General features: G+C 42.8%; 1 protein-coding gene across 1 annotated transcript in view; it reads left to right on the top strand.

Annotated features, from left to right (window-relative positions):
* Positions 1 to 11254, top strand: part of IGFBP4 (insulin like growth factor binding protein 4) — a 77303-nt gene extending 66049 nt beyond the window's left edge. Inside the window, exons 2-4 of the mRNA XM_060781029.2 lie at positions 2687 to 2856; positions 3373 to 3507; positions 4831 to 11254. Of these exons, the coding sequence (XP_060637012.1) occupies positions 2687 to 2856; positions 3373 to 3507; positions 4831 to 4965 (440 nt within the window). The 3' untranslated portion in view covers positions 4966 to 11254. The remainder of the gene's footprint in view (positions 1 to 2686; positions 2857 to 3372; positions 3508 to 4830) is intronic.
* Positions 11255 to 12860: the final 1606 nt, after the last annotated feature.

Here is a 12860-nt window from a genome sequence, read left to right as displayed (position 1 = left end):
GCCCTGTCCCGTGTCCCCACCAAGCGCGCTTGCGACGTAGGTGGGATCACGAGCAGGGCCTCCCCAGATGACCGGAGTGAGTAGAGAAATGCAGCCGTAAAGGTTGGAGAAAATGAATTTTAATTAAAGTTGCATAAAGATGATTATCATGTGGTTTTAAAAATGTATCCGTGGCTTTTGAAACTAGAGATGAACCTGTAAAAGTGTACATGGTAACATGGCCTCAAAATCTGGAGCATAATGTTCATATGGATGTATAGGGGAAATTTTGGTCCAAAGATAGAATATTTACTTTTTTGTAGTAATTGAAAAGAAAATCTGTATTCATCAATAAATTTTGACCATCTGGATGAGGCTTTGACACTTCTCACTCCAGCTTCTCATTCATGCTAAAGTAGCTCTGTATGATCAGTGGGATTTACATAAATGTGGATCCATTATTCAGCCGCTCTCTTCTAGTTGAGACTAACAAACCAATATAGGCTTCTGGTGTCTTGTTGAGCAAGAAGTTCTATCGTGGTTATTTTACATGTCATAATGCAAATAACATTAACATTTTGAGTGACAAGATATATCACTTGCTGCTGTAACATGATATTAATGAGGGAAGGGTGTGTTTGATATTTGGCATGGGGCTTGTATGTGCAAGAAATAGAAGTTTCACAACATCCTAATTCACTTTGGGGCTGCCATGATGTTACAGTGTACAGGCTTCCAACGTGCAGTGATAGGCCGTTAAGTGATAGATACACCACAGTTTCAATTTGCGATGGATACCTATGGGCATCTGGATGTGCATCCGAAAATGACCATAGGGAGTGCCTAAGCACAACAGGAGTGCCTGGTGACCGAAAAAAAAAATTCCTGATGTGCATCAAAAGGGTCCAATGTGCATAAGAACTTCCCAGTGAACATTAGAAGCCCCAGCATGTATCAGAAGTGCCAGGTACTCATCAGGAGTGCCAGATTAAGAAATTCCAAATTCAGTTGTGATGTGCATTCATACCAACGAAGATCCGCATAGTTAAAGCAATAGTATTCCCCGTGGTATCCTACAGATGTGAGAGCTGGACCATAAGGAAGACTGAGTGAAGAAAGATAGATGCTTTTGAACTGTGGTGTTGAAGGAAAATTCTGAGAGTGTCTTGGACCGCAAGAAGATCCAACCAGTGCATACTTCAGGAAATAAAACCCAACTGCTCATTGGAGGAAAAGATAGTAGAGGCCAAGATGAAGTATTTTCGCCACATCATGAGAAGACAGGAAAGCTTAGAGGAGACAATTAGGCTGGGGAAAATGTAAGGAAAAAGGAAGAGGGGCCAACCAAGGGCAAGGTAGATGAATGGTATCCTTGAAGTGACTGGCTTGACTCTTAAGGAGCTGGGGGTGGTGACAGCTGACAGGGAGCTCTGGCGTGGGCTGGTCCACGAGGTCATGAAGAGTTGGAAGTGACTGAACGAATAAACAACAACAACGAAGTGCATCCATACATTCTTGGTAGTTCCTCGGTTTATATATTTGTAATTCATTAGCAGGGTTTCATTACATTTGTGCAATGTAGTTACAGATTTGTAAAATTATAGTTTCTTTTTCAAAAAGCATTTGCCTCCAAAATTTTGCTAAGGCTAGCTTTGAAAATAAAAGTTTTGATGTTTGTTCCATGGTTTAAACAAGCATATTTGGGAATTGATGGAGAAAGCCATTGTTTTGCTGTTTACTTATGTGCTGGTACGGCTGTACCAGGAGCTCCAACTTTATTTACTTTGTATTAAATGTTTGTTTGCAGTCCTAGGTTTCAGGGACTCTGCAGATAGGTGGCTTCCTTTGGTTGCAGTCATAGGGCAAGTCACCTGTCCATCATCGTTAAGTTTTTGTCCCGCCCCTTGCTCAGGGTAATTGGGAAGGGAAGGGAGCAATTTTTAATTAGTCTCAGCAAGGAAAGCTAATGTACAGGACGCGTGCAAGCTTCCCCTGTACAAAAGCTTCAACCCTTAAGACTTTCCGGGGTCTTAAGAGCATCCAAGACTTTCCGGGGGAGAACAGTCTTAAGAGTCTCCAAAGATTTCCAGGGAAACAGCCCTAAAGACCAAAGAATTCCAGCTGGAGAATATCTAAGCCTTAACTGGTAGGTCCACTCAGTGCTTCAAGATGCAGTTTGACCCAGTAGTGGAGCCCACATCAGTAAGGGTTAGATTACAGTCAGCCAGGGAGAAGTTAAAAAGGGGATTTTCCTTTAAAGAAGAAGTTATTGAAGACAGTTGCCTGTCCTTCATGGGCAAGATTAGGAATTCACCAGTTGCCTAAAAGCTTGGAATCATTTGTTTAACTTTACTGAAGACAAGAAAAGTTTCTGTTTGTTCATTAATAAAGTACTTTGTTATACTTCACAAGCCATCTAAAGATCATTTGTGGAGGAAAACCTCTGAGAACTTCTCTTTTGGCCCCCTGGCTTCCCGCTGGGCAAACGTTGCACGTCCTGTCCTAAAGGAAATTCTTTACAGGCCCAGCACACGACAGAACAACTTAAAATAAAAGAAATCTTTGCAGTAATGGGCTGTAATAAAGTAATCATTGTAGTAAACAGTGTATTCTTAATCTTATATAAAGACTGCTTCTTGCAACCTCACAACACAAATCCCCTTTTTGTTGACTCTTTTCATGGTCTTGTCTTTCTCTTTCTCTTCAGAACTGGAGGAAGTTGTTGAACTCCCGCAGCCCAACAACTTCAGCCCCTGCAGCAGCCATGACAGAAAATGCCTCCAGAAGCAGCAAGCAAGAGCACGTGAGAGGATAAACAGTGGTGTCAAGATGAGGAACAGTGGGATCCTACCTATCCGGGAGGAGACACGACCAGTGGTGAGGTGTTCTGGTTTCTCCTCTGGGGATGGGAACCACCAGGAATGTGAGGAATCTCATTATCCATTGCTTCACTTTGCTGTTCCTTTGACGCAGGGGCACCAATTTGTGGTCCCCTGAGTATTTTTGAATTCCACCCCCCATGATTCCTTAGGGCTGTTGGAAATGGAATTCATGAACATATAGAGGACCAGCATTCTTCTCTCCTACTTGTAGTCCATCTATGTCTGGAAGGCCGCAGTTGCCTACATTTGATTTAATCTAAGCAATTACTTTCATCCAATCGGCAGCAGTTTATTTCTTAAGGGAGCAGGTATTGTTTTGCAGACTCTCTTATGTCTATGATGGAGAGAAAAAATACAGGGCTGAGATTCATCTGTTAGTGCTCTAAATATACATTTTTCTCTTCAAATGCAAAGAGTTAATTCAATAGGTATAGAATTACTCTTAATTGCCTTTCTGCTTATTCTTGTCACAACATTTGGACATCATTTCCATCCATTGCTTTGTCAACAGGTCCAAGGCTCATGTCAAAGTGAACTTCAGAGAGCACTGGAGAGGTTAGCAGCATCCCAAACCCGAACCCATGAGGATCTGTACCTAATCCCCATCCCCAACTGTGACCGCAATGGGAACTTTCACCCCAAACAGGTAATACCAGAGTATAGGTTCACCTATGTCAAAGATGGGTGGGTTTCAATTCTGAGCAGTCTGTTTGCTTTTGACTGATTTTTACTTGCATTTATTGCTTCTAGCAGCCAGTAATAAGGATGTCCTTGTTAAAATTATTTGTACCAGTGGGGGAGAATAAGTAATTTAAACAAACTTCTCTTTGACATCTTTAAAAATCCACAGGGAGGAGAAAATTTCCCCTGTCCTCTTTTCTGCTCTCTCTCCAACCATGTTGTGGTCAACAGGAAGAGGGAGGCAGCCAAGCAAGGAGGACTGTGTGTCAATGGCTGCTAGATAACAATTGACAGATGATCCTTGTTTGGTTATTCCCATCCTATACTTTCCATCAGCACAACCATGTATTGTGTTGGGGGGAACTGAGTGTCAATGGTTACTAGATAGATCAGTGGTTCTCAACATGTGAGTCCCCAGATTTTTTTGGCATACAACTCCCAGAAATCCCAGTTAGGATTTCTGGGAGTTGAAGGCCAAAACGTCTGGGGATCCACAGGAAGAAAACCACTGGAACTCCCCTTTTACACCAGCTCCACTGGCTGGCAATTAGTTTCCGAGCACAATTCAAAGTGTTGGTTTTAACCTACAAAACCCTACATGGCTCTGGCCCGGTTTACCTGTCCGAACATATCTTCCCCTATAAACCATCAAGGACTTTAAGATCTTCCAGAGAGGCCCTGCTCTCAGTCCCACCACCTTCGCAGTCATGTTTGGTGGGGATGAGAGTCAGGGCCTTCTCTGTGGTTCCTCCCCCCCCCCCCCCCCCCCGGTTATAGAACTCTCTCCCTGGCGAGATTAGGTCTGCCCCTTCTCTCCTGTCCTGTTATAATTGTTGTATGAAGGGGAGGTAAAGGAGGAGGCAGACATGATTGCTCTAGAAGAAGCGGAAGCAGGAGCAGGAGGAAGAGGAAGAGGAAGAGGAGGAGGAGGAGGAGGAGGAGGAGGAGGAGGAGGAGGAGGAAGAAGTAGTAGTAGTAGTAGAAGAAGAAGAAGTAGAAGAAGTAGTTTATTTTTCTACCCTGCCTCCATCTCCCTGAGGGGACTCGGGCGGCTTACATGGGGCCAAGCCCAAGGCAACATACAATTAAAAACAGAACAATAGCATATTAAAACAGCATAAAACAGCATAAACAATAATAAACAAGCAACAACGGACTCATTTTTTGGAGTGGGAGAGGGGCCAATATGTGAAACTAGTTAAAGGATAGGGTGGATAGAAGAGTCTACTATTAGACTCCCTCATTTCCTATCCTGATAATGAGTTGTCCTTCTGTTTTTCTTCTTCAGTGTCACCCAGCATTGGATGGGCAACGAGGGAAATGTTGGTGTGTGGATCGGAAAACTGGAGTCAAGTTGCCAGGAAGTGTGGAGATGAAAGGAGATCTGGATTGCCATCAACCTGCAGATGCCGTGCAGGAGTGACTGGGCTGAAGAGAAGCGGACACTGAGGCTTTCCTTGATGAACTGTCAAGGAAACAAATGGTGCTGTTTGATGAGCAGATGGAATGCAAACTGGGGCTATCACCATGACACTTATTTTTTTGTTCCCTGAGATGGGAATTGTAACAGCAGTAATATCAGCACACATCCCTGTACAAACTTTAACTGCATTAATCAATGAGGCTCAACCAGCCCTCAACTCTGGTATATAATTTGGTTCCTATGTAGACTTTGGAGATTACATGATAACTGATTACAAAATTTTCACACACACAATCTGCAAGCTTTACGTAATCTGATGGGTCGAAAGAGGGTTTCCCCAAGTAAATCTGCTTTTGCTTTCAGCACAAGACACAGCAGAATTGTGTATTCTTTAAGGGTATTTTTGCTGAGGGGAAACAAAAAAGAGGAATAGATGACCGGTGTGTTCTTCCTCACCCTTTTGTGGGGCTCCACACAACAAAAACCAAATAGGCTCAACAATGCCGGACCCTTCCCCATCCTAGTGTACTCTGTTATTTTGGGGATAAGGGATCGATTAAACCAAGGATGAGCAAAACCAGCATAATTTAAATCCAGAGCTGGAGTTTGTTTTCTGCACTGTGCATTGCTCAGGCCTGGAACATGCGAAGCAATAAGGGTGATTTTTGAACATGTAAATAGTGCACCTCCCAGAGCGAAACAACAAAAACAGCTTATCTTGGGTTCCATTTTTCTGGATTAGGATGCAAGTCTTACAGTCAGAGGAAAGAATGGGATACTTCCAAACTGCCCGTCCACCCAGCCTCCTGGTCTTCAATGAAAGGACTGGCTCGGCTTTGTTTTGTTTTTAAATTCAGAAACAGATAAATGGAGTGGATGTATCAGCAGGGCAATTCATACCCTGAAACTAGGCTACTCTAAGTAAGTTTAAGAATCACAATTTTTGTCAAAACTAGTAAGGAAAAAGAAACAAACAAAATGCTTGTGTATAATCTGCACAAAATTATTTCCCACTCCAAACGGTGGGAAATTCACTTTGGTGTTGGGTACAATTGGGTGTACATTTTTTTTTAAAAAAGAAAGGGTATTTTCTTGAGTTTTGGATTGTGATGATGGGTTTGAAATTGTGAGTGTAGCGGATATTTCAGAAGCTAGGTGCGGGAGGTTACCAAGATTTTTATGGTTGGAATGTTAGCACTTTGTCCCTCTTCATAATCGGCAGCATTAAATAAAATAAGAAAAGTATATGCAGAAATGGCTTAATTGGTTTTCTTTATATACAAGGTGGGGGTTAGCTCTGTCCAGCATATAAATTTGCTTTCACTGTTCTCTCTAGGGCCCCTTCCACACAGCTGAATAAAATTCCACATTTCCTCCTTTGAACTGGAATATATGGCAGTGTGGACTCAGATAACCTAGTTCAAAGCAGATATTGTGGGATTTTCTGCCATAATATTCTGGGTTATATGGCTATGTGGTAGGGCCCTAAGCCAGTGGCCTTCAACCTGTGGGTTGCCAGGTGCAACTCCCCAAACTCAGCCAGTTTACCAGCTGTTAGGATTTCTGGGAGTTGAAGGCCAAAACATCTGGGGACCCACATGTTGAGAACCACTGCTCTAAGGGAAGACACATGCAACCCAAATAAGAAGTAATATTTGGATTAGGTATAGTTCCAAGCCAGCCTTAAAAACTTGAGGGAATAAACATACTAAGCTGTTCATGGCTCAAGGCATCCAGTCCAGCATCCAGAAGCAAAGCCAGCTTTCCCCCAGTATGCAAACCTTGAGAATATATAAGCATTCTGGTTATATGAATATGAAGGGTAGCAGCATCATGTTCAGATTGTCACAGGCATACAGTGAAATGGCTCCCATCGGCCTATGGAACCCTATTTTAAGACCAGGCCAAGCATGCCAGGTATAGGGAGCAATTTTCCATCCTCCTGGAGGTGCTTTGTTGTTCATTTGTTCAGTCGTTTCTGACTCTTCGTGACCTCATGGACCAGCCCACGCCAGAGCTCCCTGTCGGCTGTCACCACCCCCAGCTCCTTCAAGGTCATTCCAGTCACTTAAAGGATCCCATCCATCCATGTTGCCCTTGGTTGGCCACTCTTCCTTTTTCCTTCTATTTTCCCCAGCATTGGAGGTGCTTGGCTTGCCAGAAATCCCTCCCTTGCAAAGCCAATCAATGTTAAGAAACTCACTTCTGGCTTTGATGTTGGTATTTTTGATGTTAAAACGGCATGGGATGATGACAATGCAATATATTTAAAAGATTGCTGTTTTAGGGACTTCTAGGAGCAGCAGTTCAACTCTTTGGAGAGTGTGGCAGGACGTAGGGCCATAAAATGCATCATTGGAAGTTTGGAATCAAACTTTTGGATTCAAGAGTTCTCTCTTTAGCATAATATCAGAAAGATCATAGACCCCCTTTACACTGCCATAGAAAATCCAGATTATCTGCAGTGTAGAGTCATATAGAATCACTGAGTTGGAAGAGACCTTGTGGGCCATCCAGTCCAACTCCCTGCAAAGATGCAGGAAAATCACATTCAAAGCACCCCTGACAGATGGCCATCCAGCCTCTGTTTAAAAACCTCCAAAGAAGGGGCTTCCACCTCATTCTGAGGCAGAGAGTTCCACTGCTGAACAGCTCACGGGAAGCTCAGGTGGAATCTCCTTTCCTGTAGTTCGAAGCCATTGCTCCGCATCCTGGTTTCCAGGGCAGTAGAAAGCAAGCCTACTCCCTCCTCCTTCACATGTTTATGCATGGCTATCATGTCTCCTCTCAGCATTCTCTTTTGCAGGTTAAACATGCCCAGCTCTTTAAGTTGCTCCTTATAGGGCTTGTTCTCCGAAATCCAGTTGAAAGCAAATAATGTAGATTATCTGCTTTTATAATCTGGATTATATGACAGTGTAGAAGGGGCCTTAGTTTCCATTAAGAAGGGACTCTAACAATGGTGGATCTATTTTCTTGCCCAGTCCTAGTATGTTCTATGAAATTGGAGCCACAGCTGGATTAGAAGAGCCATGGCTCAACTTCCTGTTAAAATGTGACTCCATCTACACTTCCATATAAAATCCAAATTATCCAGTGTAGACTCATATAATCCAGTTCAAAGCAGACAATTTGGTTTGCCTGTTTTGATAATCTGGATGATCTGGCAGCCTGTGGGTACCAGAAATCACATGCTGGAATATTGTCCCATGAAAGAAAAATTACCCACATGTTAAAAAGGGGTCTATATTTTAACTAACCCCCCCCCCCCCCCAGCACAATATTAAATGCAGAGTTTCTTTTTTTGAAAACCTGTTATTATTCCAATAATACAGACAATATAATATGCAATAACAAAACACATGGTAGCAACAAAGGCCTAGCAACAGAAAATATTTGAAAATAAAATAGAGCAAACAACAAACAGAAAAGGAACAAAAAGAAAAGAAACGCTAAATAATTTATCTAAAGAAGGGCAGAAGATCAAATTTTATCTTCAAACTTTTTCTTGCTCCAAGAATCTGGCTGGCTCCAGCAAGACAAGGCGAGGTGAGGGAAGTATATTTTTCCCTTGTCATTCTGGTTTTTACATTTTCTCATTTTTTTTCGAAGGGTGGGGGATGGTTGAATATGTATGATCATGAAATTTCAACCTAAGATTGTTGATGCTACAATTCCTAGAATCCTCTAACCGCAGACATACTTGTCGAGGAACTCAGGGAATTGCAATCCCCAAATACTTACTTACTTAGGCAATCCCTCGTTGTCCGAGTAAGATTGTTCTCCAAGTGCGGTGTCCTGGTGATAGGTACGTAGGTGACTGTTGAGCCCTATTCTTGACCTGCATGTCCCTTCCGCAGTAAGGGCATTGGTTTCCAGGTGGAAGGTGGTCCCGGTCAGGGTTCAGGGTTGGCTTGACACACCTTCCTCTTGACACGTTTCTCTCTTTCGCCCTCCATTCGTGCCTCTTCAAATTCTACAGCACTACTGGTCACAGCTGACCTCCAACTAGAGTGCTCTAGGGCCAGGGCTTCCCAGTTCTCTGTGTCTATGCCACAATTTTTAAAGTTGACTTTGAGCCCATCTTTAAATCTCTTTTCCTGTCGTTCAACATTACATTTTCTGTGTTTGAGTTCGGAGTAGAGTAACTGCTTTGGGAGACGATGATCAGCATTCGGACAATGTGGCCGGTCCAGTGGAGTTGATGACAGAGGACCATCACTTCAGTGATGGTGGTCTTTGCTTCTTCCAGCATGCTGATATTTGTCGGCCTGCCTTCTCAAGAGATTTGCAGGATTTTTGGGGGGCAATGTTGATGGAATTGTTCCAGGAGTTGCATGTGACATCTATAAATAGTCCACGTTTCGCAGGCATATAGCAGGGTTGGGAGGACAATAGCTTTATAAACAAGCATCTTGGTATCCCTACGGATGTCCCAGTCCTCAAACACTCTGTACTTCTGGGTTGCTGTAGGTTTTTCCGGGTTATATGGCCATGTTCTAGAGACATATAGCTGAAACAGTTTTCAAATGATATAACCATTCACAGTATGGTATTGATAAAACTGTCTCCAACTGCCAAATTGAAGGGCTGCTTCTGTGTGCTGCCTCTAACCATTTGGGCTGGCCATAAACGATTCAGGAGCCCCCGGTGGCGCAATGGGTTAAACCCTTGTGCTGGCAGGACTGCTGACCAAAAGGTTGGTGATTTGAATCTGGGGAGTAGGGTGAGCTCCCGTCTCTGAGCTCCAGCTTCCCATGAGGGGACATGAGAGAAACCTCCCACAGGATGGCAAAACATCCGGGCATCCCCTGGGCAGTGTCCTTGCAGATGGCCAATTCTCTCACACCAGTTTCGAAAATCGCTCCTGATACAAAGTAAATAAATAAATAAAAGATCAATTCAAACATTTCAATGTTAAGAAGAAAAAAACGGAGGGCCAAGCTGGATGCAACTTTAACATCAGCCATGTCTGTGTATTTGGGGAGCGTAATGAACAGGGTCCTTACAAGCAGTGAGAAGGAATTTAAAAGTTTCCTGTTGCATTTTTCAGGATAATTCCCCTTCCAGAGGAAATACAATGAGAAATTTCCTTCCAGTACAAGTAGGGTCCTCAGATAAGGGAGTTTTCTTAGGGCTGTAGCAATGGGAGAAAGAGAGAACCCTCCCACACTTGCAAAGGCAGCTCCTGCAAGCAGGGATCAAAAGTGGAGAACCAAAAGAGCCGGCTTACCATTAGGGTTGAAGATGTTGGGGCATTGGCAACTATTGCTCTGAGCCTCCGTCTTTTCCTCTCTCTAGATATGGTGTCCTCAACCCTGAAAACAGGGCAGTGCTAGGGTTAAAATAAGAATGAAACTTTTGCTTTGATATGTTTTATGTGTGTGCACCAAAGAAATTGTGTCCTTTGTCTCACATGGTTAAATATTGTACTCGGAATAACTAAGCAAAAGGAGGGAGAGTGTATAGCTAATGCTGAATATTGCTAGAAACAGCAATCCAGGCCACATTATTTACTTACAGGCCACATGATTTCCACCTCTATCTTAACATGCTTCATTTTACCTTGGCACATTTTAGTTCAGAAAGACTAAAGCTGATTCTACATTGTACAATTAATGCAGCATGGCATCATTTTAACTACCATGGCTTAAGGTAAAGGTAAAGGTTTTCCCCTGACATGAAGTCCAGTCTGTCCGACTCTGGGGTGTGGTGTTCATCTCCATTTCTAAGCTGAAGAGTGGCGTTGTCCATAGACACCTCCAAGGTCATGTGGCCGGCATGACTGCATGGAGTGCCATTACCTTCCCGCCGGAACGGTACCTATTGATCTACTCACATTTGCATGTTTTCAAACTGCTAGGTTGGCAGAAGCTGGGGCTAACAGCGGAAGCTCACGCTGCTCCCTGGATTCAAATCTGCGACCTTTCGGTCAACAAGCTCACCCACTGCGCCACCGGGGTTTAAGGAATCATGGGAGTTGTAGTTTGTCGAGATACCAACATTCTTTCCCAGAGATACTTTCATGTCAAATTAAAGCTCCCATGATTCCAAAGCACTGAGTCATGGTAGTTCAAGTGGTGTCAAACTGCATTTATTCTAGAGTGTAGACACACTCAAAAGAATTTTTTGTTCAGAGATAGCCAATGCAATGGGAAAGGGGAAGAGGAGACGGAGGAAATTAAAGTTGCTTTTTGAATAATTTTTGAAACCTGCATTAAGAATGTCTGTTTGCTTCCACTTCTGCTCTGCTTGTATATTTGTAAATAAAGCAAATGTTAAAAAGAAACCATGGCTGTCTAGCAATCTCTCATCCAAAGGAAATCAAACTCCTGGGGCTATTATTACTGTTCTGGAATTGAGCTCCAATTCCACTTAGAGAAGTGGGATCACATAACACAACTCTTAGGCAGCTTACTACATTTCCTGCCACAGATAGTAGGAGATGAAATGCACGTCTTTTAGAGCATTAGTGTCAAACGTCGTAATTGTAAACTTCATATTCATTTTACAAAGTAGATTTGGGACTTTCTACATTAAGGACCGTGTGTGTTTGTTACAGATGACTTGATACAATTAAAATTAGGAGCAATGTGTTGCACTGCACAGGACAAAGAGCTGGAATTGATAAAACATCTAGTTTAGGTTCTGAAGCAAAGCGGGTGACCTTGTCCAAGTCAACATTTGCCAGCTGAATTTATCTAAAGTTCATGAAAGGAATAAAATGAGATTATTCCACAGTCAGTAATAATCGCCAAAATTCAAATCTCACTGGCTGTCATCACAGTGGGAAAACCTATGTCTAAGGAACACCTAAATGACAAATGGTACAGCAAGCACACATTGCTAATGGGTATGTTCCAGACATCAGCATCTGACACACTGAAGCATTGTCCAAGTCTCAAGCAATGAATATAAACTGAGGAAAAAGCAAACCACAAAAGTTTAATTTCCCCTCTTTTATTGTCCAAATGGAAACTGTATTTTCAACATAGTTGGAATTGATTTTGTAAAATCCACCAAAGATCCAGTGACAGATTTCGTACTGCCACATCATCTTGGATGCAATTATTTATTTATTGTTTACATCTGTGTTGAATGGACTCTAAGCTACAAACATGGCTTTCTCATCCCCATTGTATCTTCACATTAACAACAAGCTTCCTATGGACTTCAGAGAAAATGACCCAGCTGATCAATGAAACTTTACAGATTCTGCACTTCGATATCTGAAGTCCTAGTGCCACATCATGAGGAGACAGCAAAGCCTAGAGAAGACAATTATGCTGGGGAAAGTAGAAGGCAAAAGGAAGAGGGGCCGACCAAGGGCAAGATGGATGGATGACATCCTTGAAGTGACTGGACTGACTTTGAAGGAGCTGGGGGTGGTGACGGCCGACAGGGAGCTCTGGCGTGGGCTGGTCCATGAGGTCATGAAGAGTCGGAGACGACTGAATGAATGAACAACAAAGTACAACATTTCAGCCACTATACCAATAACACTCAGTTTTTCAAATTCTGAGAATTCAATCCTTATTATTTATTATTTACTTCATTTATATACCGCTTTTCTCAGCCCTTAGGCGACTCAAAGCGGTTAACAGCAGCAATTTCAATGCACACATTACAAAACCATTGGAACATTTAAAAACAATAGCATAACAACAAACATCAATACGACAAATCATTCGCGTCTCGTCAACAGAATCAGAATCCAGTCTCATCATCCGTTATTCCGTGTTCCTGTAATCAATTACACTGCCTAATCGAATGCCTGTTCGAACAACCAGGTCTTCACTTTCCTCCGAAATGCCAATAAGGAGAGGGCCGATCTGATATCTGTAGGAAGGGTATTCCACAGCCGAGGGGCCACTATTGAGAAGGCCCCGTCTTTC

Source organism: Anolis sagrei, chromosome 6, assembly GCF_037176765.1.
Source record: "Anolis sagrei isolate rAnoSag1 chromosome 6, rAnoSag1.mat, whole genome shotgun sequence".
Classification (NCBI taxonomy): Eukaryota; Metazoa; Chordata; class Lepidosauria; order Squamata; family Dactyloidae; genus Anolis; species Anolis sagrei.
Note: the sequence above shows the minus strand (reverse complement) of the source record. Positions and strands in the feature narration are given on the sequence as shown.